This window comes from Ursus maritimus, unplaced genomic scaffold (assembly GCF_017311325.1).
Source record: "Ursus maritimus isolate PB19 unplaced genomic scaffold, ASM1731132v1 scaffold_8, whole genome shotgun sequence".
NCBI classification, from domain to species: domain Eukaryota; kingdom Metazoa; phylum Chordata; class Mammalia; order Carnivora; family Ursidae; genus Ursus; species Ursus maritimus.
Genome location: NW_024426996.1, coordinates 13738463 through 13763070, shown reverse-complemented (window position 1 = coordinate 13763070; position 24608 = coordinate 13738463). Strand labels below are relative to the sequence as shown.

The 24608-nt window shown below is 44.5% G+C and overlaps 1 protein-coding gene across 4 annotated transcripts in view; it reads left to right on the top strand.

Annotated features, from left to right (window-relative positions):
* AFF1 (AF4/FMR2 family member 1) overlaps nucleotides 1–24608 on the top strand; it is a 203937-nt gene that overhangs the window by 155162 nt on the left and 24167 nt on the right. For all 4 annotated transcript variants that reach the window (XR_005833430.1, XR_005833429.1, XR_005833427.1 and 1 more), the window contains 6 exons: nucleotides 4644–4698; nucleotides 4820–4857; nucleotides 7504–7660; nucleotides 12721–13668; nucleotides 23141–23244; nucleotides 24231–24495. Coding sequence is in view for 1 of the 4 variants with exons in the window: in XM_040625065.1 (XP_040480999.1) it covers nucleotides 4644–4698; nucleotides 4820–4857; nucleotides 7504–7660; nucleotides 12721–13668; nucleotides 23141–23244; nucleotides 24231–24495 (1567 nt within the window). In the remaining 3 variants the exon portion in view is untranslated. The remainder of the gene's footprint in view (nucleotides 1–4643; nucleotides 4699–4819; nucleotides 4858–7503; nucleotides 7661–12720; nucleotides 13669–23140; nucleotides 23245–24230; nucleotides 24496–24608) is intronic.

Sequence of the window (24608 nt, the reverse complement as noted above, 5' to 3'; positions counted from 1 at the left end):
TATATCTTATTTGACATACGTATTTTTTTAAGTAATCTTTTTGCCTAACACGGGGCCCGAACTCAGAATCCCAGGATCAAGAGTCGCACGCTCTCCCAACTGAATCAGCCAGGTGCCCCTGTCATACTTACTGATTTAATCTTATTAATTAACTTCAGATTTCCCCTCATTTATATTCTTGTAATTTTTCTCCTGTCCTTATGTGACCTCAGGTAATCTTCACTTCATCCACGGATTTTAAGTAGTCGTTTATACCTCTGACAATTTTTACCTTATCAGTAATAATCTTGATTATTCTATGTACACTTCCCCCTGTCTTGTTTGTCCATAGTCTCCCGTAGACCGTCACTCCATGAATTTGAATAATGCCAGCCCCTGTCACCATTTGGAGAGTTCCCATTATGTGCAGTGTCACAACTGCTTGAGATGTGTTTTTTCAGTTTTTCATTTATTATGTGTGGCACCTTCTTCATAATTTGTCGCCTCCTGTCATCTCCTGCAAAACATTTGCAGTCCTTATTTCCACCCTTGATCAAAAAAAGGAATCACAGCCTGATTGCATTTTAGATTTGGGGAATTACGTACGTCTGCTTTGGAGCCCATCCTCTTTCTCTTTATCTGCCCTCTGTCACCCGTTCTATCCCCAAATCAGTTTTCTGTTTGTGAGATTGTTCAAGGTCACACATTCTCACATGTTCATGAGCGGTTTCTGAAAAGTATTACTTGCCATCTTGCGCACACCTAGTACCAGGGTTGTGACTTATTAATTACCGTGAGCTTGCCTTCACTCGCTCTTCCCCAAATAAAATGGACGGCCTGATCGTAGGAAACACTGAGCCAAAAAGTCAGCTTATTTAAGTAGTTTTGGAGTTTGAATTGAGATGTTACAGGCTATTGGCAGTGAAGTCTTTGGCAAGCCCAGGACCGGGGAACGGGAAAGGAAGGAGGGCCTGTCTTGTGCGTCTTCACCTCGAACAGTCGGGCTCTGAGCCACTGCGGCCTTGCCTGCCAGAACGTGTCCACGCTCTGGAAGCTTTGCGCAGCAGCTGCCCGAAGAAAGCATCTGCACAAAGGGGTTTGAGGATCCTTGTAACCTTTAAGTAAAAACCCTCCCTCACCAGTAATGTAAAATGTGGTTAAACCTACGTGTTAGTTCAAAGAGTCGCTGTACCTGAGTATTTGGCTTCTTTTGAGCAGTGCCAGTGGAGGCCATATGGTGGCAAGTGCTTTGAAATAGCTGCTTTTGTCTCGGTGTTTGCAAGTGAAATTAGTCATTTAACCAATTTTAAAAGTAGATAAGGTTTACAGTTCATTTATTTTCATAAGGGAAAAAGAGTGCATCCGTTTTATTCCAACAGGATAATTACTGTTTTCTTTGAAATCAGTCTTTCCGGAGCTTTAGAGTCCGTCCCGTCAGGTAGGTTTTCTAGCCATTGCGCCCTCTATTGGCCAAGCAAGGCGCCCTCTATTGGCCAGACGCGGCATGTGCCAGCTTCATGATCCTGGGCAGGCTCGGCCGCCACCCTGAGCCCGTGTCCTCACCCTCAGAACATGAGGGGATGGGCAGAGGCAGCCTGCAGGGTTGTGAGTAAAGGCAGTGTCTGCAGAGCTCTGATCACTCAGTGGGCACAGCTACGAGGTACTGTTACCTATTCAGCAAAAGGGGTGCTACTCGTTCAGCCGGCCTCTTAGGGTACCTGCCAAGTTCTGGCTGTAGAAGATGTGAAGGTGAAAATGACTGGGTCCTGCCCCAGAATAGCTTACCATTGAGTGTGTCCCTTGGGCCTTATGCTCTCTTGACCTAGATCTTACTGGTATGAGGGAGACTGGGTCTAAGAGGTTTGATTCCCTTCTAGTGGGTGCAGACGTGGTCACCCAGATGTGCTGTAATTAGTTCTGCCATTTCTCACATTAAGGACCAAGTCTCCCACACGTACTATGTGAAGCGTGCTCGAGTAATGTGCTCGGCCTCAGACATAACTGTTTGTGGGACAAGTCGGGGATTTTAGCAGCTGCTTGCTTTAAATTTTTTTCCTCATCTCTAAAAATAAAACCTGTACCCGTTATCAGGTTAGATTTCCCCCAACTATGTGGATTCTTTTTTTTTTTTTTAAATCACAGTGACATTCATGATTAATTTTCTGTATTAGTAAAACTTAGATATGGTTTTTATGTAACTTTTTTTCTTCGTTTTTCTTACTACCGATTCAGGCCAGGTCTGTTAAAAAAAACTTTAGGAGTCTCTTTCTTAGCCCCACTAATAGCATGTTGGTTTATGTTGAGCTACCCATCTGGTGATACAATAAACTCTGGTTTCTGGAAGATTCCGTGGTTACTCTTAGCAGGGGTGGCAGACACTCATAATACACTTTGTTGATTTTTGCATTGGGGCGCCTGGCAGGCTCAGTTGATAGAGCATGCGACTCTTGGTCTTGAGTTCAAGCCCCACATTGGGCCTATTGGAGATTATTCTTACAAAAATCAATGGGTTTTTTTTTTTTTATTAAATAAATTGGACTATGAATTTTGATTAAATGAAATGCCATGTGTAAATAACCAGTAAATAACCAGTATATCCTACATAAGTGGTAGGTTTTGTTTGACCCTGTTGGTTTATCACTGCTTTTTGAGTGTTTCTTTGGCGATATCTGGAGCACTCCTCCTTCAGAGGTTACTGTCCCTTATCTCTTTAGGTGTCATACCTGCAGGCTTGTTTTGTTATTGTCTACATAAGGCTCTGAAGGGGAAATTCTCGGAATCTGGGACAGCATTTTTACAGTCCCTTTTATTCCCTAAGAGCAAGTAGAGCTAAATGTCAGAACATACGCTTTCTGACTTACTTTAGGAAAATATATTTGTGGAAGCCAGGCAGACCACTTAGCCCTCTGCTTACAACAGGAAGTGTGATTGGTTACCTGATCATTGATGTTTCAGGAAATTAAAGCAAATCAGTTTTATACAGAACCCAGTGACTTAAGAAGCAAAGAGGTCCACTTACTGTGGTTTTTTCGGTGGGGGTTAATATGGAATACACTGTCAGGTTTTTTGTTTTTTGTTTTCCTGGTTGTGTCATACCTTACATTTATTCAAAGATACATCTTTTATCTTTTGCTTGGGTATACCCCAGCCAAGCCACGACTTGGCAATTAACACTGTGGAATGACTTTTTCCTGTATACCATTATGATACCTACTGCCAAGTCCTGCGTCTGAAGGCTGTGCTTTCCAGCCTTGCTAAAATAAGAAGGTATCTCTCATTAGGTAAATATCCAGCAGCATCTACATTTATAAGTAGCTAACAGTGTTCATATTTTTTAGAAACTTCTCACAGGACAGTTCTAGTACATTTGTTGGAGAAAAGAGTTCCTTGGCAGAATTACAACATTGCATGTAGGTGGTCATTATGAAGGAGCCAAGTTCTATTATCTATTTTCATTAGAAAATACAATGATTTTACCAAGGATTCCCAAAATAATCATGCTTGCTTACTTCAGTGGCAGGTTAGTGGGTTCGCAGTAAAAATTGTTGGTCAGATTATTTATTGAAGAGGTGTTTTTGGAACTACTAAAGGGATTGTAACCTCCAATATAATTTTGCTTTTTGGAGCATTAATAATACTTAAGCAGATTGGTTTTGTTTTCACTTGCACTAATAACATTTCCCCAAATAGTCATGCTCATAAATTTGGGAGGAAGTGGGAGCAAGCAATTAATGACTAATTCATTCTTCCGATATGTAGGCATCCCTGTGGAAGATGGTAAGAGCGAGGAGGTAGGGAAGGGCTAAGATTTCAGTAAACATGTACAGATTGGAAAATGGCTTTTTAAAAAAATTGAAGTATCATGTTTGCTCTTAATATGTAGGCTGATCATAAACCAGAATGCCTAGAGATAAGTATTATGATAACTTTGAGGAAGTGAACTGAGGTTTTATTTTCACCAGAATAATAGCAGTAAAGTTAAACATATTTTCTAGAGAACAAGATCATTTGTAATTCTACTCTTTCAACTAATTAGTGTTTAAGTGTGTGAGAATTTGTGGAGGGGGGCAGTGAAAAATAAAGCACAATATTAATAATGTCCTTTGGACAAAAATGGAAGATACCTGCACAGTTTGGTGACCGTGGCCTCGATAGCTTCCTGTATCCTGCTGTGTATTGAGTTCACGTAGAGCACTTTCTAAGTGCCCTGGCACCGTTCTCAGCACTTCACAAATATTCACTTATCCAGGGTTAGCTTATTAATGGTTAATCACTTGTTCTAGTTGGAGACTATAGAAGAAAGTAGAGTGTATCGTGCATATGTTTTTCTCTTTCTTGTTGTTATTGTTTGTTTTGTTAGTGTGGACCTGGGAACTTGAGTCTCAGGGCTGGCCACAAATCCCTGTCTCATGGCAGTTCTGCTTTTTAATGCTCAGAACGTGGGAAAGAGTCAGTCTTGAGACGGTAAAGAGCATGGACTAAACTGGTTTCTGTGTTATTATAGTAAAACTTACCTTTCCAGGAAAATGAAGCATTTGATGAATAAATAAAAATTAGACCTATCCCATCCCTCCCTTTTAATCATTAAGCATATTTTCTATTTATATGCTGAAATAAGTAATTAGAAATTAGTTTAAATCCTACAATGTCTCTGTCCATTTCAGCATGCTTGAAGATGACCTTCAGCTCAGTGACAGTGAGGACAGTGACAACGAACAAGTAAGTTTCATACACCCCGTCATGCTAGGAATCCTCTTAAATCTAATACGTCTGAGCTGTGTATCCTAACCTGTTCTTTGTTCTTTTTCTGGTCCTCCTTCCCCTTGTGGTGAACACCTAGAGCCCAGAGAAGCCTCCTGCTGCCTCTGCACCTCCAAGGTATCGTGTGCGAGTGCGAGCACATGTTTGCGTTTTTCTACCAAGCGAGGAAAATACAGCCTTATTCAGTGCTTTCCTAACATCTTCATGGGGAAGGACAGGAAGGATCACAGTTAGAAGAAAGTACCTGTTGAATTTTTTGGAAGCTTAAATCAGCTTGGAGAGGTTGTTAACGCTGTAAAAGAGACAATCCCTGTACCCACCTAAATCATCAGTTTGGATGTTTACAATTTTTGAGAGTTCATGGGGCGCCTGGGTGGCTCAGTCGGTTGAGCATCTGCCTTCAGCTCAGGTCATGATCTCAGGGTCCTGGGATCGAGCCCCGAGTCAGGCTCCCTGCTCAGCGGGGAGTCTGCTTCTCTCTCTCCCTCTGCTCCTCCCCCTGCTTGTGCTCTCTCTCTCTCTGTCAAATAAATAAAATTTTTAATTAAAATAAGTATTTTTTTGAGAGTTTAAAAATAAGCTTAAATCACTTTCATCAGCATTGTATAACCAGTATTTTAAAACTTAACGCTGAAGAGCCCAATACTTCTATGAAAGTTTTTATGGAAGATTTATTTGCTGTTTTCAGAAATTATAAAGCTGAATCATTTCTGTTAATTGTTTTCCATAGTGCCTGTTTTCTCAGTCATGAATTTCTAATTGTTTGAGCTGCTTTCATTTTACTTTATTTCATTTAATAAATAAATAGATTTTAAATAATCTCTATATCCAACATGGGGCTTGAACCCACAACCCCGAGATCAGGGGTTGCATGTTCTACCGATGGGAGCCCAGCCAGGCACCCCTTAGCTACTTTTAAAAATGAGCTAGAGTGCATTTTAGTGTGATGAAAAATGGCGCTCTTTTCCCTTTGTAAACAGCAGCCGTATTCCAGAATATAAGATGCTTTAATTTTTGGAAACGGAAGTTATCCGAACCACCTTTATAGTATTTTCCTCTGGTACTGAATTTAATGATGTAACGTACCAGTACCTGCCTCCCGCGGGCGAAGAGTTCAGCTGTGCGGTAGCTGTTGTGCTTCTCGTGATGTGGCCAACCGTCCTGAGCCAACCATCCCGAGACGAGCGCGGCGCTAAACGCCTCGTGTCGAGCAGGTGGTGCCGTAGTGCGTGCGGAGGAAGAGCACGGATTCATAAGCTCTGCTCACTTGTTTGTGTTCTGTTCTGTTCAGTAATTTCTGGTGGCTTGTGATGGCGCATGAATTATGACCAAACAGCCTACCTTAAAAGTGGAGGAAAAGAAACAAAAGGAAAGGTGGGCAAAAATTAGAAGCAGGAATAACCTGGAAGGTGCATCTCGGTTCCCGTCATCACTGACTCCAGCTACCAGTGTGAAGGGGTCGCAGACCTGAGGTGGCATTTTTCTATGCGAGGAAATTACATCAGAGCATCCTGTGTGTGTTTTAAAATTACTTCAGCTAGTGACTTTATCTAATATTTTTTTGCTCTGCTTATTGTAATACACAATTTTATTCAACAAGTTATTTCATATTTTAGGTAGATGTGGAGGCTCTCAAGGTTACAGTTATTGATTTACTCCTCTGGCCGATCCTTCTGGGGCAAGTTTTTAAGACAGGCTGTGAAATTCGGTATGTGTCCAGCAGTGCGGTCAGCGTGTGTTTTCTCACTGACCTAGACTTACTGCCCTATTATTTTTTTTTTTTAAGATTTTATTTATTCATTTGAGAGAGAGAAAAAGAGAAATAGAGCACAAGGGGGGGGAGAGGCAGAGGCAGAGGGAGAGGGAGAAGCAGACTCCCTGCTGAGCAGGAAGCCCGATGTGGGCTCGATCCCAACTCTGAGATCATGAGCTGAGCCGAAAGCAGACGCTTAACCATCTGAGCCACCCAGGCGCCCCGATTTCCCTATCCTTAAAACTTGGAGTAATTAATCTCTACTTCGGCTGGTATTTGGGGATGATCCTAAGCCACTCATAAAGAAAGGCCTCTTTTATAATACTACCCAAGAGTGTGAATGGATTACCTTTGAGGGCACTTTCTCGAGGAACACAATTTATATTCAATATATGATATTCAGTAATTCTCTGGCTACCATTTGGTTAGTTTTCATATAGAGAATAGAGGGAGATTTTGATGTATTGGCTGTTCTTTTGTAAATTAACTTCCTTGGGCTAATATATACTCATTTAAAGGGTCAGAAAGTACATATTTTAGGCTTTGTGGGCCATCTAGCCTGTCTTGAAACTATTCAGCTCTGCTTCCATAGTATAAAAGCAGACACAGATAATACATAAAATAATGGGTGTAGACGTGTTCCAATGAAACTTTACTTAGAAAAACAGGCAGCCTGTCCATGCTGTGGTTTACCAAATTCTGATAGAAAAGCATGACCATCGAGCATAAATTTTGTATAGCTCAAAATGTTCTTCAGGAGCAAAATTCCACAGGCTTCTCCTTTATGTAGCTGTTTGGTGAGCTATTTTAAGGATTTTTTCACTGGTTTTTGAGCCACTGTGGGCCTTTCTGTCAACTGGATGATATTAGTAATTTAGTGATATTCGGTAATGTTGAGGCCCTTTCTTTTGAGTAGCGGAAGAATGGCCAAGGGGGGGGAAATGAGCAGAGAGGGAAAAACATCCACCTTGCGAGGTGTCTTCAGAGTCTCTCTTCGGGTCGCTTCACAGTGCTCCACAGTCCCTTCCAGAAGCAGCGGCCTCAGCACATTCCAGCAGTGCCGAGTCAGAGAGCACCAGTGACTCAGACAGCTCCTCGGACTCGGAGAGCGAGAGCAGCTCAAGTGACAGCGAAGAGAATGAGCCCCGAGAAACGCCGGCTCCTGAGGTACCGTGTCCCCTCCAGGAGGCAGAGAGGCAGCCTAAGATGGCAGTGTTCTGTCCTGTGGGGCCAGAGTCTGCCGAGGGCCAGCACTGACCCTGGACTGAGTGCTTCTGGCCGTGGGGCAGCTCTCTCCTACTCCCATGCTGGGTAGAGTCAGCTATTTCTGTTTACTTCTTACCAGACATTTGGCCCTAGAGGTTTGGAGCGGTCTTCTCTCTCCTGTTTGAAACGATGAGTTCTTCTCTGTTGTTGCTAGTGTTATTTGGAAGAGCAGCTCATGAAGAATGTTTTGCACACCATTTTCTTTTCCCTTCTGTTGAAAAAGAAAGCTTTTTTTTTAGTAGGCTGCTGTTTTAATCTTAATGAAAACTCTTTTTGAAATTTCAGGAATGCATGAATTAAGGAAATCAAAAGGGGACAGCCCAATTTAGCAAAGGGCAGGAACGTGAACTAGAAATAAGTCATCAGAGGTTCTATTTTTGAATCCCTAAAAGCCATGCATTAAATTGATGGCGAAGTGATTTTAGCCAGCGCTGTGTTTCTTGCTCGCTTTGCTCCATGTAAAACGGGTAATTGTGTTTGCCTGTCACCCACCCTTGGGAGATACCGTAAGATAAACCGATGAGACGGCAAATCGCAAGCACTAAGTTTATCTGGAGGATTTATGCTGTTTTTTACTGGATCGTTGAGCATAAGAAGTTGAATAACAATCAGGGCTACCAGATGCCCTCAAAACTTGGAGTAGCAATGTAAAATTATGCTGGGGAAGACTACTTGGTGTAAAGGGAAGAAAGACATTTTTAGTGAATTAGACCAGCTTGTATAGAGAAAATGACTTGGCATATTTTAGACGGGAATCCTGGGAAATGAGTGTTTCTGATAAAGCATTAAAGTTCCCAGTATTTGTCTCTGCCATTTAGCAATCAAGGCAGTTCCACTAGAGCATGAACTGAATGCATCTGGAGAACACGTACTGAGCCTTCACAGCTGGGGCCGCGGGCAAGGGAGGCTGGGAAAATAACCGAGTGTCCTTTTTTTTTTATTATATACAAATTTATGTCTGGCACAGAGTAAGTGCTCAATAAATATTTTCTGGAGTGAATAAACGTGAATCAGCATTAACTGCACTTAAAATGCCTTTCAGATTTTGGAAACTACTCTCTCTATTTCTGGGGGCTGTTTCCTTGTGTGATACAAATTACTGTTGAAATCATTTCCCTGCGTCTCAGGGAAAAAGATACTGAATATACTCTGCAGACAAATTGTGTGATTGTTCCCTGTTTATAAGATCTTTGCTTTATGTCTCACCTTATTCAGGTAGAAAAATCTGCATGCTTGTTTGGTTATTAAAGAAGAAAGAAAATTGAATTAAGTAATAAAATTCAGTTCAAATAAAATGGAAATGGTACCGATTTGGCTGAATAATTGAAACTCGAAAGAAACATTTAATCTGGTGTTTGTATTAATGAAACCATTGTATCTTATTGCTCGGAAGGTTGCTGGAGTAGATTTAGAGACTCTTAGTTGAAAAATAAATGTTCCCATCCTACTTTATTTTTTTAAATCGCCTTACCAAATAGGCTCATATTTGTCCCTTTGTGTTGAGCAAATCTGTCTAGACTTGGGCACAGTGTTATGTCATGTCCTGACACTTGACGTCACCAGAAATATTTTGTCTGGGTCTAGATTTTAAACCTTTAATTTTTCCCAGTGTATTTAACTACCTTCTCCCCTTTGAAAAGGAATACCTGCCTTATTGTAAATCTCCTGTGTAAGAGTCATGAATTCCTCAATGAGCCACAGTTACTAGCTTTAACTTTCTCACCCTTTTTAAATCTGTTTTTAATGCTGAGAGTTTTCCTTTTTATGACTCCATTTTAAGTTCATTGGACAAAGTGGTCCAGTGATCTTATGAGATCTGAAATGTCCCATGCCTGTCAATGGGCTGGTGGCGAACTTACGGGGAAAGCTGCTTTCAGTGTCTGCTGGATAGTGTGAATCAAAATGTAAATCGCAGCTTTTCAATAGATGGAGGACGAGTCTTTTTACTGCTTCGGTTCAGAAAAAAAATGCCTCTATTGTCAGTTATTCAAGGATCTCCGTAGTTTTCTAGTCCATTCATTGTCCGGTGTTCTTGTCGCGCACTGCCTTTGTTAATTTGCCTCCTAGACACTGGGTACCTTTTCATGAATTCTTTGACTTAGCTCCCTGTCCACCCTGTGAGGTTGGGAGCTGTCTTTTCACCTGTCAAAAGGTAGTAGCACCAAGACTCAGGCCCATGGCCATCTAACTCTGAAGCCGTTTTTCCTAGGACACCGTGCCTCCCTCCCTCTCTCTCTCTCTCTCTCTCTCTCTCTCTCTCTCTTCTCTCCTTTTCTTTTCCTTTCATTTTAGGACTCCTACTTACTTATGATGACAGTGTTTTTACAAAAAAAAAGAAAGAAAAAGAAAGAAAGAAAGAAAGAAAGAGTAGGCATATTTGTGCCTAGCTCAAAACTTTTTATTCAACATCACAATTTATCCTAAAATACACGAAGTTCTGACAGTTTCAGGAGTTAGGAGACGTAAAGGGACATACAGTCAGACATTTATGGAAACGCCTGATGAAGACAAGTCTGGTATTTTTTCACGTCCAGCGTGCAGTGTTTGGGTTGCGCTAGCTGTGGGAGGCTGGTGGCGGGGCACGAGGAAAGGCAGGGCAAGAAAGCAAAGTCCAAACCTTGATCCTACCCAGCACTCTTACTTAAAATTCATTGTGAAATCGATTTCAGTCAGTCCCTTATGTTAAAGTTTTCCCCATCCCAACACCCGAATATCTGACCTTAAAAGAATTCTGTAGATTTTCCATCTTTTATAGCAGGTCTGTAGAAAGGATTGGCCCTACTCTTTCTCCTTGCCTGGGCACATAAACTCAATTTTACCCTGCAATTGGGCCATATGCCTCCCTTCTGGACATTTTTAGGACCACAGTGGAAGAATATGTGTTTTATTTCTGTAATCAGGACATTCCTTTAGTAGGACATTCCTACTAAATGTATCTTATACTGCCCTGTTTTGGGGTGGGGGGAGAGCAGATGTTATTTATACCAAGAATGACTTTCCTTTTTGGTTCATGAATAAATACTTTTCTGTAGAGCATGTCAGTGATTCAAATGGAGCTGTAAACTTAGCCCTGATGAGAGATCCATACCCGTCCCAAGAAAGAGTTTGAAGGGTTTGGTTCGCAAGGTGAATGGCAAGTGATACATCCTAATGCCTTGTCCCCAGTTAGCTGTCTGGATTACAACACCCTAAAGTGTTCACAGGAAATATCGTTTGACAAGTAGGTATTGGGTGCTACTCTTTTCTCCACCCTTAACTGTCCTCCTGTCTTGTTAGAATATGGAATACAGTTTTAGATTTCCTGTGGCAAAATAAATGCTTGGCACATTAGAGTAGTTTCCTTCTTCCCTCTTCCCTGCTCTGAAATTCAACTGAGAGCCTGGGTATAGAGTTGATATTGAAGGAGATCTATTATATTAAGCAGCAGTAAGGGGCAGGCAGAAAAAACAGTTCTGCGGCCCTCTTTGTGGCCGAAGTTTAGTCATACCTGGTTCCTTCAAGTTCCTCTTCTGCTGTAATTATACCAAACCCAAACTACCTCCCTGATCATTCTATTACCTAAGTTTTTCCTAGGCAAAAACTCCACATGTCTTGATGTATTCGGTTGTTGTGTTTTTATAGAGTTGAATTATTTGGGACGTTCCACTTGGGAACATTGTTAGCAGTCTTTCCCTGTAAAATACCACCCACCTACTGGAGTGAGCTCCTTATCCATCATCTAACCGGTTAAATCCCACGTGGACTATCTTCCAGCTAACGTCCTGGTGCATCGTGTGTATGATTTAGTCATTCATACAAACCACCCATCAGAATGAATGGATCTTAAAAACATGTAGCATGTCAGTGATGTACTGCCCTCTCAGAAGGTGTAGTCAGTGCTTACTGTGGTAGCCACAGATCTGTTTCCATGTGGCCTGAGATGGATCGGTACGGTAGTGTGCCTGTAGAAATGCTCAGGTAAGTAGCTCACTTTACCGCTACGTGCAAGACGTAAGAGTGGAACTTGGAGAGGCAGATATCACTGGGTCTTCTGTTAATAATCTGCTTGGAGAGCATGTTGGGATACATCGGCAGTCAGTCAGCCACAAAGCCTTAAACCGCAGTTAAGAGCCCAGAAGTCAGGAACGTCTGTTTGTTAGTCATATCAGATGTGCTGTCATCAGTCTAATCTCACTGCTTTTAATTGTGTGCCTGGAGCCTCCCTGTGTTTCTTAGAAAAATAGGTGCTGTTTCAGGTAAGATTGTCTGTAACAAGAGACTTGATGTTTGATTTTTTTAAAGAGTTAAAGTGGGACTAAACTTAGGGACCAATTTAATTGGTCAATGTGACTTCACTTGTTCTCTTACCAAGGTATAGAATTTGAAAATCAGGCTGTAATCCGTGATCATCTGCAAGCCTGGTCATGGATAAATGTTTAATGTTTTTAAGTAAATAAAAGAGACGAAATCAAGTCTTGAGGAAAGTCATTTTCAATGGAAACTATGTAAAAAAACAGGATAAAGCCTACAGGTAATCACTAAGAATTAGTGTGTTCATTGGCCTTCTGAAAATCCTTTTGATAAAAGGATTCTGTTTATTCTTTATTTCTCCCTTTATTTTCTGGTAGTTTACAAGCCAAAATGTGTCAGTTCTGTCTAAATTACACTGTAATTGCCATTAGAATAAAATACCTAATATTACAGAGATTTCTCAGCAATGGTCAGTGGTGGTATCTCATGGTCTATCCTTAGTCAGTAGCTGCTACAGCAAAGGTTCCTGTAGCACAGATTGGAAGATTGTGTGAAGAGTTAATTATTAAGAGACTCTGACCTGTAATTAGAGAAGGATGAAAAGGACTCGAATTCTTGGGTTTTGGAATGATTGCACCTCCCTGGGAGAGCCCCGTACAATTGGTTGACTAGCACAGAAGCGCTTATCGTCCTTGGTCAGTTCACATTTTTCTCTTGTCCTTTGTTTTTAGCCCGAGCCGCCTCCAACAAACAAATGGCAGCTGGACAACTGGCTGACCAAGGTCAGCCAGCCGGCAGCACCCCCGGACGCGCAGGGGAGCACAGAGCCCCCGCCTCGGCACCCCGACAGTAAGGGCAAGGGTGGAGGCGACAGCGGCGGCCCCGCCCCTGGTCACGAGCGCTCGGAATCCAAAGATCCTCCCCTCAGAAGCTCCAGCAAAGCCCCTCGGGGCGCCTCTGAAGGCCCCCACGCCGGCAAGAGAAGCTGTCAGAAGTCGCCCGCGCAGCAGGAGCCGCCGCAGAGGCAGACGGTGGGAACCAAACAACCCAAGAAGCCCGTCAAGGCCTTGGCCCAGGCAGACTCGCGGGCGGGCCTGCAGGTGGAAAGTGAGCCGGGACCCCCTCCGTACGGCTCCAAAGACCAGCCTTCCAAAGACAAGCCCAAGGTGAAGACGAAAGGGCGGCCCCGTGCGGGAGACAGAGAGCCCAAGCCGGCGGCGCCCAGCCCTGGCGAGCGGAAGAAGCACAGGAGCGGGCCGCTGGCCCCGTCCAAGGGGCTCTCGGGCCCCGAGCCCACGAAGGACAATGCGGGGGCCAGGAGCCCCGAGCACTTTGCCCTGGTTCCCCTGACCCAGAACCAGGGCCCACCCCACAGTGGCGGCGGCGGCGGCAGGACTAGTGGCTGCCGGCGCGCTGTGGTCGTCCAGGAGGACCGCAGGAAGGACAAGCTCCCGGGGCCTGCGAGAGACCCCAAGCTGCTGTCCCCACTCGGGGACACTCCTGCCCCGCCGATCTTGATGGTGAAGATAACCCTGGACCTTCTTTCTCGGATACCCCAGCTTCCTGGCAAGGGGGGCCGTCCAAGGAAACCCGAGGACAAGCAGCCTCCCGCAGGGAAGAAGCTCGATTCGGAGAAGAGAGGCGCAGACAATTCAAGCAAGTTGGCCAAGAAAAGAAAGGTGAGTGAAGGGGGCCTAGCCTCCCTCTGCAGTGTGGATTGTACCTGCTGTTGGCCTGGGGCTGGCTATGACCCCTGAGTTGTCCTAGAAGAGGCGGGAAATCTTGGCTCCGATCTGATGTAGCCTTTGCTCCTGTACCAGAATGACCCTGTCACTGTGGGCCTGCATGCTTCCCACTCTGCCGGCAGGCGTTAGCAAATGCTAGATCCCTTTAGCAGTCTTGCTAGTTTGAGAAAGGGTGAGGCAGGCAAGGTAAAGGATATCTTGTTATAGGATAACATAGCATTTTGGGGTACATTTTTATTTTTTTCTGATAACATTGGTATTTACCATCTGACCCATTATTAAGTTTTGCCCTAGAAATTAATACCTTACACGAACTGAAATGTTAATCAGTATTCTGAACTACTGAAAGAACTGCTATATGCTAAATTTTATTCCTGTGGTATGTTCCTTTTTAGTACTGGTACTACATCTGTATTTTAACTCAGGGCTGCCTAACACCTCATTAATTTGAAACTACCAGATTTAGAATTTGTGACCTCTATTAAAGGCTTTTATTAATAAGCAGAACATTATAAAAAAAAAAGTTATAGAGCTATTAAATGCATGGTTAGGATACCTTGTTGAGTAATACCGGACCGCTAGTAGTATGTTGTACGGTATTGAAAATCTGTCATTTTAGTTATCACAGTTTTTGGAAATTTCATTTAAGGAACGAACATAGTGGGGAAGAATTCATGGGGCCCCTGGGTGGCTCAATCGGTTAAGCGTCTGCCTTTGGCTCAGATCATGGTCCCAGGGTCCTGGGATCGAGTTCCGCTACTGGGCTCCCTGCTCGGTGGGGAGTCTGCTTCTCCCTCTCCTGCTCCCCCTGCTTGTGCTGTCTCCCTCTCTGTCAAACAAATAAATAAAATCTTTAAAAAAAATATTCATACACTACTTAAGATCCTGAGTTAACTTGGACATACCACTGTTTTGGACAGTCTTCCTTCCTTCCTATATTCTGAATCACTGAGCTCCTGATATACTTTTTGCTAATGCTTCATGGTAAAGATAAGTGAATTTTTCCCTCTGTGGCATTCCAACCTAATCCGTTCAAGATTCAGAGTGAAAGGCACAAGAAGGGCCAACTCTTTCCTGCTGACAAGGGATAAAAATTTTTAACACTCTTGTAAGAACACAGAAAAACTTCTTACGCAGTTGTGGAAGTTGAGCTAAGAATAACAAAGGACAAAAAGATCACGAAGCCTGCTGTCCTGTCTGTGATTCGACCAGTTACTCCACCAGGTTAAAAATATAACATGACTTTATCAAATAGCAAAGGGCGACTGTTTTCTCCAGAAGCTTGTTGAACGAGACGTGAGGGTGTGTATTACCACCATAACCGCAGCTGGCCACTCAAGCTAGGTGGGATCCAGTCCTAATTGGTGGTGCTGCTTCAGCCAGAAGAGGGCATATTCCCATGTCCGATAACATTTAATACGGTCTGTGTGTGTGTGTGTGTGTGTGTGTGTGTGTGTGTGTGTGTGTTAAAAGCATAAAACTTTATGGATGAAATTGTCATGGACCCGGCTAGGAAAAAGGTGCCTGCATCTCATATCCCCGAGAAAGGTTCAGAAATACCCTCCTTGGGGCACCTGCTTAGTTCAGTTGGTTAAGCCTCTGACTCTTGCTTTCTGCTCAGGTCATGATCTTGTCTGTTGTGGGGTCAAGCCCTGCATGGGGCTCCACGCTCTGCAGGGAGTCTGCTTGAAGATATTCTCCCTCTGCCCCTCCCCTTGCTCGCTCTCTCTCGCTCTCTCTCTGAAATAAATAAATCTTTAAAAAATGCACTCCTGTACCACCCCTTTCTCCTGGGAAATCTTTTTATCACATTGTCCTCCAGCTGTCATGTCTTGTCTAGTCTCTAGTGAACCTTCTGCATTAGCTTGAGTGGGGAGAAGGATTTGCTTCTAAAATACTTACAAACCAGGTGGGAATGTTAGGAATTGGAGGGTCCCCAGACAGTTCTCAGCCTGGTCCACACCCCAGTGCAAATCTAGAAGCATTGCTTGTAGCTCTGGAACAGGAAACTCAGCTCTCCTGTTGTGTGTGAGCCGTGCGCTCCAAAAGGCCATTCCCAGCCCTTGGTCTTGCTGCACTCGGGCAGCTCATTTAGCTCCCTGTCTGGAGGATGGAGAAATAATGACCCCTCAGCTGAGTCAGATGCATGCTTTCTCGAATGCTTTGGCAGGCAGCAGAGAGATCTGCCCCTGGGAACAGTTTGCCTCTCTGCTGTGATACCGACAGGATCAGGGTCTGAACCAGTGGTTCCAGACCCTGGCTACACATGCTGGGCACCCCAGGAGCCTTTATTGCCGACGGCGGAGTTTGCACCCCCACCCTTCCCCCCTCCTAATGCCTAGTGGAGCTGGGACCCGCTGGAGTAGAACCATACCACGGGGCTGAGATTGTGCAAAGCTGGTTCTCTGGATCGAGACGTTCTTGCAGGGTGCTCCATTGTGACATCATGGATCTAGGCAACGAGGAATTCCTTGCCTAAAGTATGTCACTAGTTAGAAGCTGTCAGATAAATCAGTTTAAAAGTAGTCCAACTGTATACTTACTTCATGCTCAGAGAATCATAGTCTTTGGGTTTATTCCTGCTGGGTTCTAGGTATTACGAATATTGATCATATGACCCTGAGATCTGTCCCAGTGTGGGCGGGCTCCCCCCTTTCCTGTCAGGACCCTGACTCCCACTGTTTGGGCCTTCCCCACAGAGTGGCTGCCTCCCCCCAGCGTGTGCGCCTGGGCCCCAAGGCAGGCAGGGCTGGTCTCAGTTCAAGTCTGAGTGCTTTTCCACAAATTTGGATGGTGAAGATTTGTTCATTGCTTTCATTTTAAGTGTGAACACTAGAAAAAAGCTCTCTGAGCGGTTGAAGAATGTGTCTGATCCTTCACATTAGTGAAATTTTGGTTTTCTTCTGTATTTTCTTTTTTGATTTTTCAGTAGACTCCATGCCCAGCATGGGGCTCAAACTCATCACCCTAAGATTGAGTCACTTACTCTACTGACTGAGCCAGCCAGGCGCCCCTGACCTTTAGTTTTTCATTTGGATTCTGTCTGTTTCTCTTGTGGTGCAAAATTTAGCAAATATTTTCAGAGGGTTAACAGGTCCTTGAAGCCATTTTAGACTTAAAAGCAGGAGAGGGTCATCCTAAAGACTTAACGGTGGGTGACAGCCGCTCTGATGAAGCTGTTGGATGTGGCACCTGGAGAAAAGTATTCACTACCTTAAAGGACTGGGCAGGGGGCAGTTCATGATGGAAAAATGGAGAAAATTGTGGGAGAAAATAGGCGTGACTCGACGTGTAGTGTTCCCTACAAAAACTACAAATTTCATCATCTAGCTTCCAGTTTAGAATTTAAAATACAACTCGTATTTTCATTTATATAATTTGTAAACCAATCTTAACGTTTTCCAGACTAGGAAGACAAATGGAAGTCGAGAAGTACGAAAGAACACATACTGTCAGTCCAGCGCGGTTGAGAGCATTCTCACAGCACAGCTAACGTGCACAGCGCTCCAGGCGTGAGCTAGGTATTCTAGGCACTTTGTAGATAAGATCGCATTTAATTTCCATCATTGCATAGATCGCCTCTCAAATAAAATGCCAGACTGTCCTAACCATTAGGAGACAAATACCTGAACAAGGAGGTATATTCATTCAAGCCTCCCTTTTCATTTTTCTAAATAATTGCTTCACTGACCAAGAAGCATTGGTATTTTTGGAAATAACATTTCAGAGCTATCACTTATGTCAATTTCAGGGAATGGGAAAAGGAAGTTCTGGGATGTGGTGGGAAAGTGTGCGTTTTTATTGCTTGCAGATGGTTGGTTCAGTCTCTTCCTTCTATCCAAGATCTAACTGTCTTTCTTGGATTGTTTATTCAGACCAACATTTCTCGTTAGTCGTCTTCAAAATCAAGGGTTTGGGGGCGCCTGGGTGGCACAGTGGTTAAGCGTCTGCCTTCGGCTCAGGGCGTGATCCCGGCGTGATGGGATCGAGCCCCACATCAGGGTCCTCTGCTATGAGCCTGCTTCTTCCTCTCCCACTCCCCCTGCTTGTGTTCCCTCTCTCGCTGCCTGTCTCTCTCTCTGTCGAATAAATAAATAAAATCTTTAAAAAAAAAACAAAAAAAACAAACAAAATCAAGGGTTTGAAAAGTCACCTCTTATAGTTGCCTAAAGCCACTGGTGTCTGATTTCTTCGTGCCTTGTCTGTTGCCCTCAGAAGAGCGTCATAACCGTAGGGGCGTGGTTGCCAAGATGCTTTAAACCCCTCGTATGCCTGTGTATTTTCTCCCCAAGAAGAAGTGGGGAAAGTGGGTTAATTTTCCTTTTCTGTAGTACTGTGACTGTAATCTGTCTTCTCAGTAAGTCTCTGCCCTCGTTCTTGGTGCTGATTGGACCTGTGTGTCATCGTCTTAGGGAACCTCCTGCAGAGGCAAATCCCAAATTTCCCGGAAGGCTGCTTCTCCACTTTGCCTATCCCCAGCTGCTACCAAGCCCACTTGCTTCCCTGAGGGAGATGACGGTCTTACAGTTTGAGTGCCAAGACCCTACGGGTTACTTGTTCAGCTGCTCCCTTTTCTAGAGGAGATCCAGGAAGGCTCTAACATCAGTTGGCTGCTTGCTTAGCAAAAGTAGGTCTGGAGCTCATGTGGACTCCTCCCAGTGCAGTGATGTTCTTCTCTTTCACACCTGATGGTTTGTTTGTTTGTTTTGGTTTTTTTTTGGTACCCAGGTGTCTGGTTGGGGGGATTATTGGGGAGAGGCACAAGGTCATAGTTCAAGATTGGTGATATACTGACTCTGACGGAAAGTCATCCTGGCTCAGTCCCTCTGTTGTCCCCATTCCTGCCACTCCAGTGTGCCATGTCCCCACCCCCACCCCTGCCAGCCCTTCTGCATCCGTTCCCCTTTCACATGCTCCTCCGCTCTGTCTGTCATAGCTAAGCTCCTGTCAAAAACTCTGTGGACTAAAATGAGTATTCGTTTTGAACAAGCTGTCTTCATTTTCCGTTTGCTACCTGTGGGTACTTAGATGGTGAGCCAGATGCCGGGGCAGGCAGGAGGCTGCCCTGAAGGTGTTCTCCTGCAGAACCCGGCGGGGCCCAGCGCAGCGCCAGCGCTTCCTTTTACGGTCTTCAGGCTTGCCCTGCGCTGTCCTCTGTAGGTGGGGCGGCGTCTGGCGGGTAGTCCTCGGCTGCCCGACCCAACAGGTTGAGGAAAGCAAACAAGTTAGTTAGGAACCAGTCATCAGCCAGCAGCCGCCTTTTGTTGTAGATGCAGGCCCTGTTGAGACGCTTATCCTTGTGGAAAAAGGGAACTTCCGAAGCCCAGAGCTTACATAGGCTTCCCCGTAATGGGGCTTGATCTGTGGCTAAGGAGATCGGGGTGCAGGAGCCTTCTTTCTCCTCGTGAAGAGAGAGTACATCACTCTTGTCTCTCTGCTCGTCCCAGAAAAATCTGAAGAACTCCTTGCCTCCTGCTTTTCAGTCTTGGAATTCAAGACTGAATTTCCTGCCGCTGAGTACTGCCCGGCGCCCTGTTCAATGGCCCTTTCCTAAATCCAGCCACTTAGGCTGAGAGGCCTCAGCTGTGCCCCTCAGCCGCTCAGCTTCCCTTCTGGGCCAGTTGCAAATACTTACTCTGGGGAAGCCTCTGTGACTGTTCCAGACAGAAAGATGACAGGGTTTCAAGTGCATCGTGTGCAGAAACACTGACCTCAAGTCCACAGGCTTGAACTCAGTCAAGCAAGGAAAATCACCAGAAGGGGAAGGTAGCTTCATTGGGTTGAATGGCTGACTTTCTGCCAGCTTAGGGAGTACGATCGGTTTGTCACGCTGCCTGTCAGCGTCATGAGCATGTTACCCCAGGAAGTGCCAACACAGGTGTTAAATGCTGGTGTCCGCGTTCGCGTTTGGTGACTTCTTGGGGTTTGGGGCTGCTCTCTTGAGTCACCGATTGGCACAAGCCAGGGGTAATGTCCAGTTCGTGCGGGCTGACTCACTGTGAGTCTTTTATTTGCATGCGTGGTGTATAAGGTCTGCCGCTGTGGTTTATCGTCCTGACTAGCATGTCTTAAGCAGCATGAAGGTGTACAAACAAAAATGAACTCTCATTCCACCTCTGGGGTTTGGTGGTTCTTTCATTTGTTTGTTTAAGGAAGTACCCTTGTGGACAGTTGGTGCCTGTTTTTCCCATGGGGACTTATCCTGTGTGTCATTAATTGCCAAGAACTGCCTTCCACTGGGAAAAGTATACATATGGCTAACTACCACATGGACGAGTTAGTACCTGTCTGGATATTTCAGCAAATTCTGTGACTTTGCCCAAAGAGAAATCTCCCATCATCTTGCACTGCTTGCCAGCCAGCTTGCCAGCCCTTAATCTTAAAACGGAGAATTTGCTGGGCCTACCGGTGGCAGAGATTCTTGGGCCCAGTAGGCTCTTAACTGACAGGGAGAATAGTAGGATTCTGTTTTAACCCAGTCATTTCCAGTTTACTCTCTCTTCTCTGCCAGTGAGGACGGTCTCTCAAGGGTCACCATTACGAATTGTTGAATGGGGGTCTGTGTGCTGTGTGGAACCCCAGGAGGCTTCTCCTGGCATGTGCCAGCGCCTTTCATTTCTTCTGAATTGTGCTCCAGAATTCTGCTGCTGGCCCGTGACATCCACGCTGAAGGCCGCAGGAGAAACAGCTGTGTGACATCCCCTGTCCTCGTTCAGCTGTGCCTTTAAGATGTGCCTGTTTATTTACGTCACATTATCTCCTTACTAGGGAGCCCCCTCCCTGATGCTTTTTCTCCAGCCTTCTTAATGAATGGTTATATTTCCGAGTAGCTGGTTTGTTTTTATCTTATCTAACCTGTACATTTTATTTTTTAAATTTTATTTATTTTGTTAGAGGAGGGGGAGGGGCAGACAAAGGGAGTGAGACAATCTCAAGCAGACTCCCTGCTGAGCACAGAGCCTGACTGGGGGCTCGATCCCACAGCCCCAAGATCATGACAGCCGAAACCAAGGGTGGGACATTTAAATGACCGAACCACTCAAGTGCCCCTAACCTGTACATTTTATAATTCCTTCTTTGCATTGGCTAGCTGGAAGTTCAGGGCCTGATTTGCAGATTGGCTCTAGGAAACAGTAGCATGGTACTGTCCACTAGGAATACAATGTAATCCATATGTGTGATTTTAAATTTTCTAGTAGCCACATTAAAAAATACAAAAAGGCAAAAAGCATTGAAAACAGTTTTTAAATTTTTGTTTAATCCAGTGTATCTAAAACATCACCACTTCAACATTTAATCAATATAAAAATGTAATTACATTTCCAATTTTTGCACCAAGTCTTTGAACTTGGTCCCTGTGGACTGGCCGTGTCCAAGGTCTGTCTAGATACTGTGGTGGCTGTTGGGAGTGTGCAGGCCACGTGGAATCAGCCTCGAGGAGGGTGAAAGCCTTCCCTTGGATTTCATTTCTCTTCTCTATTCCCTACCCATTTTCCCCTTTTCATATTGTCACTGTGCACACACCAAGAGATTAGGAACCTCTACCTTGATAAGCCACCTTCAATGATCCATTTTTTTTTAATGATTTTTTATTATATTATGTTAGTCACCATACAGTACATCCCCGGTTTCAGATGTAAGGCTCGATGATTCATTAGTTGCATATAACACCCAGTGCACCATGCAATACGTGCCCTCCTTACTACCCATCACCGGCCTATCCCATTCCCCCACCCCCCTCCCCTCTGAGGCCCTCAGTTTGTTTCTCATAGTCCATAGTCTCTCATGCTTCATTCCCCCTTCTGATTACCCCCCCTTTCTTTATCCCTTTCTTCTCCTACCGATCTTCCTAGTTCTTATGTTCCATAGATGAGAGAAATCATATGATACTTGTCTTTCTCTGCCTGACTTATCAATGATCCATTTTGAAGCAAGAGATAAAATGTTTTTCCGGGAGAGATCTGAAGGGCCGGATGGTGTGCTGAGGCGCACGTGTCTGCAGGGTGTCTGGTGTAGGAGGGGCACGCTTCGCTCCCCCCTCCCTTCGAGCACTCGCCCCTTCCTTCAAGCGGGCTCATGCTGCTTATTAGTGTCTGGGCAGAGCTGGAGCCTGCCCATCAAAATTTATTCATCTTTCTTGGAGAAATTCAGGGAATGAGGGAGAGACCACTGTCTCTCTTTTTGTTGAAGCAAAAAAATCGGGGCCTCCCACAGTCAGTTAATTTGAAGAATGTTTTTTTTCCTCTAAGGCTTTGAGAGAGGATTTCAGGTTTTTTAGGGATTGTCCTAGATTGACTGGGTGGTGTCCCAGATTTCTCTCTGGGTGAACTGACAGTTGGAGGAGTTTAGTTCTAAATGTGCATCAGAATTAATCGAAGGACTCCCACCAATCCCCTGCTTGTCACCGTCACCGGCTGGCCTTCCCACGGAGCGGTCACGTGAGCCCAGGCCGGTGGGAAGGAGGCCGCCGTGAAGTCAGCGCGTCTACGGAGGCTTGCTGGAAAGAGACTTTGCCGTGAAGAAGTCTTGGTTCTCCTAATCATTGTGTGTGTTTAACTTGCACATTAGTTGGTATAAACGTGTTTTTGAGGTATGTGACTCTCTATAGAATTAAATATCCCTTCTGTTCATATTCTTCCCTCATTAAAATTATACTTATCCTTCATTTTTTTTTCAAATTTTTTGAAAAATAGAAATGTGTCCCCATATACATATAGAGAGATATAAAGACAATCTCTTAAAAAGAAAGGAAGAAAGACAGTTGGGGTCAGTGGAAGAGGAAAAAAAAAAGTTAGCTGGAATCCCAGAGTAACTATTCTTACTTTGTTGTGTGTCTTTTTAGTCCTGTCTGTAAGATACAGAGACTGAGGGTTTGGTAACGCTGTTTCTTTCTCAAAAACGTACTTACTTTTAATTAGATGAAAAGTGAGCTTCAAGTACTCCACTCCTAATTTTATACAAAGAATAAATTAGTGGGCATAAGTGGATGGTCCTTTTGAAAGAAAGGGGGATGTCACTCAAAAAGTCATCTGTTGTTCCTTGCTGTGAATGTGCATGTTTTATTGATTCTTTTCTATTTAGAAAAACATCAGTGATGTGTTCAGGACGCTTACTTACTCTTCCTGCTGTCAGCTGTTACTTAGACACAGACATCCTCCCTTCCCTGGATGGGAAGAACACTCCTTCCTTGTGTGAAGATCTGTCTCAGTACAAATCTCATCAAATATCGATTGTCTGCCTCCCTCCACCTGCCGAAACACACACAGTGTAGGTAGTTAGGAGTTTGCTGTGTGTATAGTTGTTGCCAAAAGCCCAGTGACTCTCAGTACCTTTGCTGGGTAGTCTTTTCTGTTTTGTCCGTATGTCTGTCCTTGTAACAGTGTACTTTGTTATGCCACACTAATAGGCTGAAGCAGAGAAAGACCATGATAGCAAGAAAGCCAGACTGGAGAAAGAAACCAAGTCACAGTCATCATCTTCATCCTCCCACAAAGAATCTTCGAAAACGAAGTGAGTATAGAGATTAGCAGTAGCCTTGCAAGGTGACCGAGTCTTCCCGGGCCTTGACAGGGCAAAGCCATTTTTCTTCAGCAGCAGGAGTCGATCAACACACTGTCAGGCTCATTTTGCTGATGTGCTAAGTTTGTTCCATGTTGCTTTCATCCACGAGGACCTTTTGGGAATTGACAATTCATGGAGCCCAAACTAAGGTTTATCAAAGACATTTTAACAATGGAAAATTTCCTGAACATCTGAAAGTAATTTCTTTCTAAAAGAATTTTTCGTAAAAACAAGAAAGGTGCTCTTATTATCCCTACTTTGCAGAATTGGAAACAGAGGCACAGAGGGAGAAAATGACTTGTCCATTGTCACAAAATTCTTGACAGAGGGAGCTAGCCCTTGAACCCTGGGAGCCTGGGTTCAGTGCTCTTTCTTCAGGCAGTTACTGGGAGTGGCCAGGCCTATTCACTAAGTCTCTTGCTTTGGAGAGAGGTGGCCACGGGGCAGGGGAGTAGTTCCAGGAAGGTGTGAATATAAAAAAATTATTGTTATTCACTCTCTTGTTTATTCAAGAAATCACTTCATAAAATGACTCGGCAAAAGAAAGTGCATAGTGTCACCGGGTGGGAGCCAACAGAGATTTGAGAGGGATTGAGGGAGGGGGGAGGAGTCAGAGAGAAGGTGGCAGCGGGGCTTGCCTGCTTGTCAGAGGAGGGTATGGGTTGGGGAGCAGCTAATAAAGACTAACTTGGTTGGGGGAGTTGGGATCTCTGGGAGCTTAGTGACAAACCACATAACTTAATCCATTATTCATAGATCGGTCTAGATCTTTCAAAGGTACCTAAAGTCCCTGAAATTTGGCCTTTCTACAAGAATGGATTTCATGCTCTGTGATTTCTTAATTTTTGGTGTCAGCAGCCATTTTATCTTGCAATTAAACTACTAAGTTATGTGGTTCGTGTTCTGTCTTAATTTTGCATGATGTCTCCTTCCAGAACATCCAAGCCCTCCTCTGAGCCCTCAAAGAAGGAAGTGCTTGCCCCCCCACCTGTGTCATCCTCCTCCTCTTCTACTTCCTCCTCCTCCTCCTCCCAGAAGCCAGCCAAGCCTGCACAAAAGAGGCCAAGGCGGGAAGCCGACCCCTGCAGCCAGGACCCTCCCCAAAGTGCCAGTAGTAACAAGGGCAACCACAAAGACTCTTCTGCTCCCAAGCACAGAAAAGTAGAGGGGAAGGGATCTGGAAGCTGTACAGAGCACAAAGTAAGCAGCGGGGAGGGGGCTGGAACTTTCGGAGTGGAATACATCAGTGCCTCTTTCCTTTAAATGCCCAAATAAGAGACGTTCCTCATGATGGTATTTCAGAGCTCTGCATC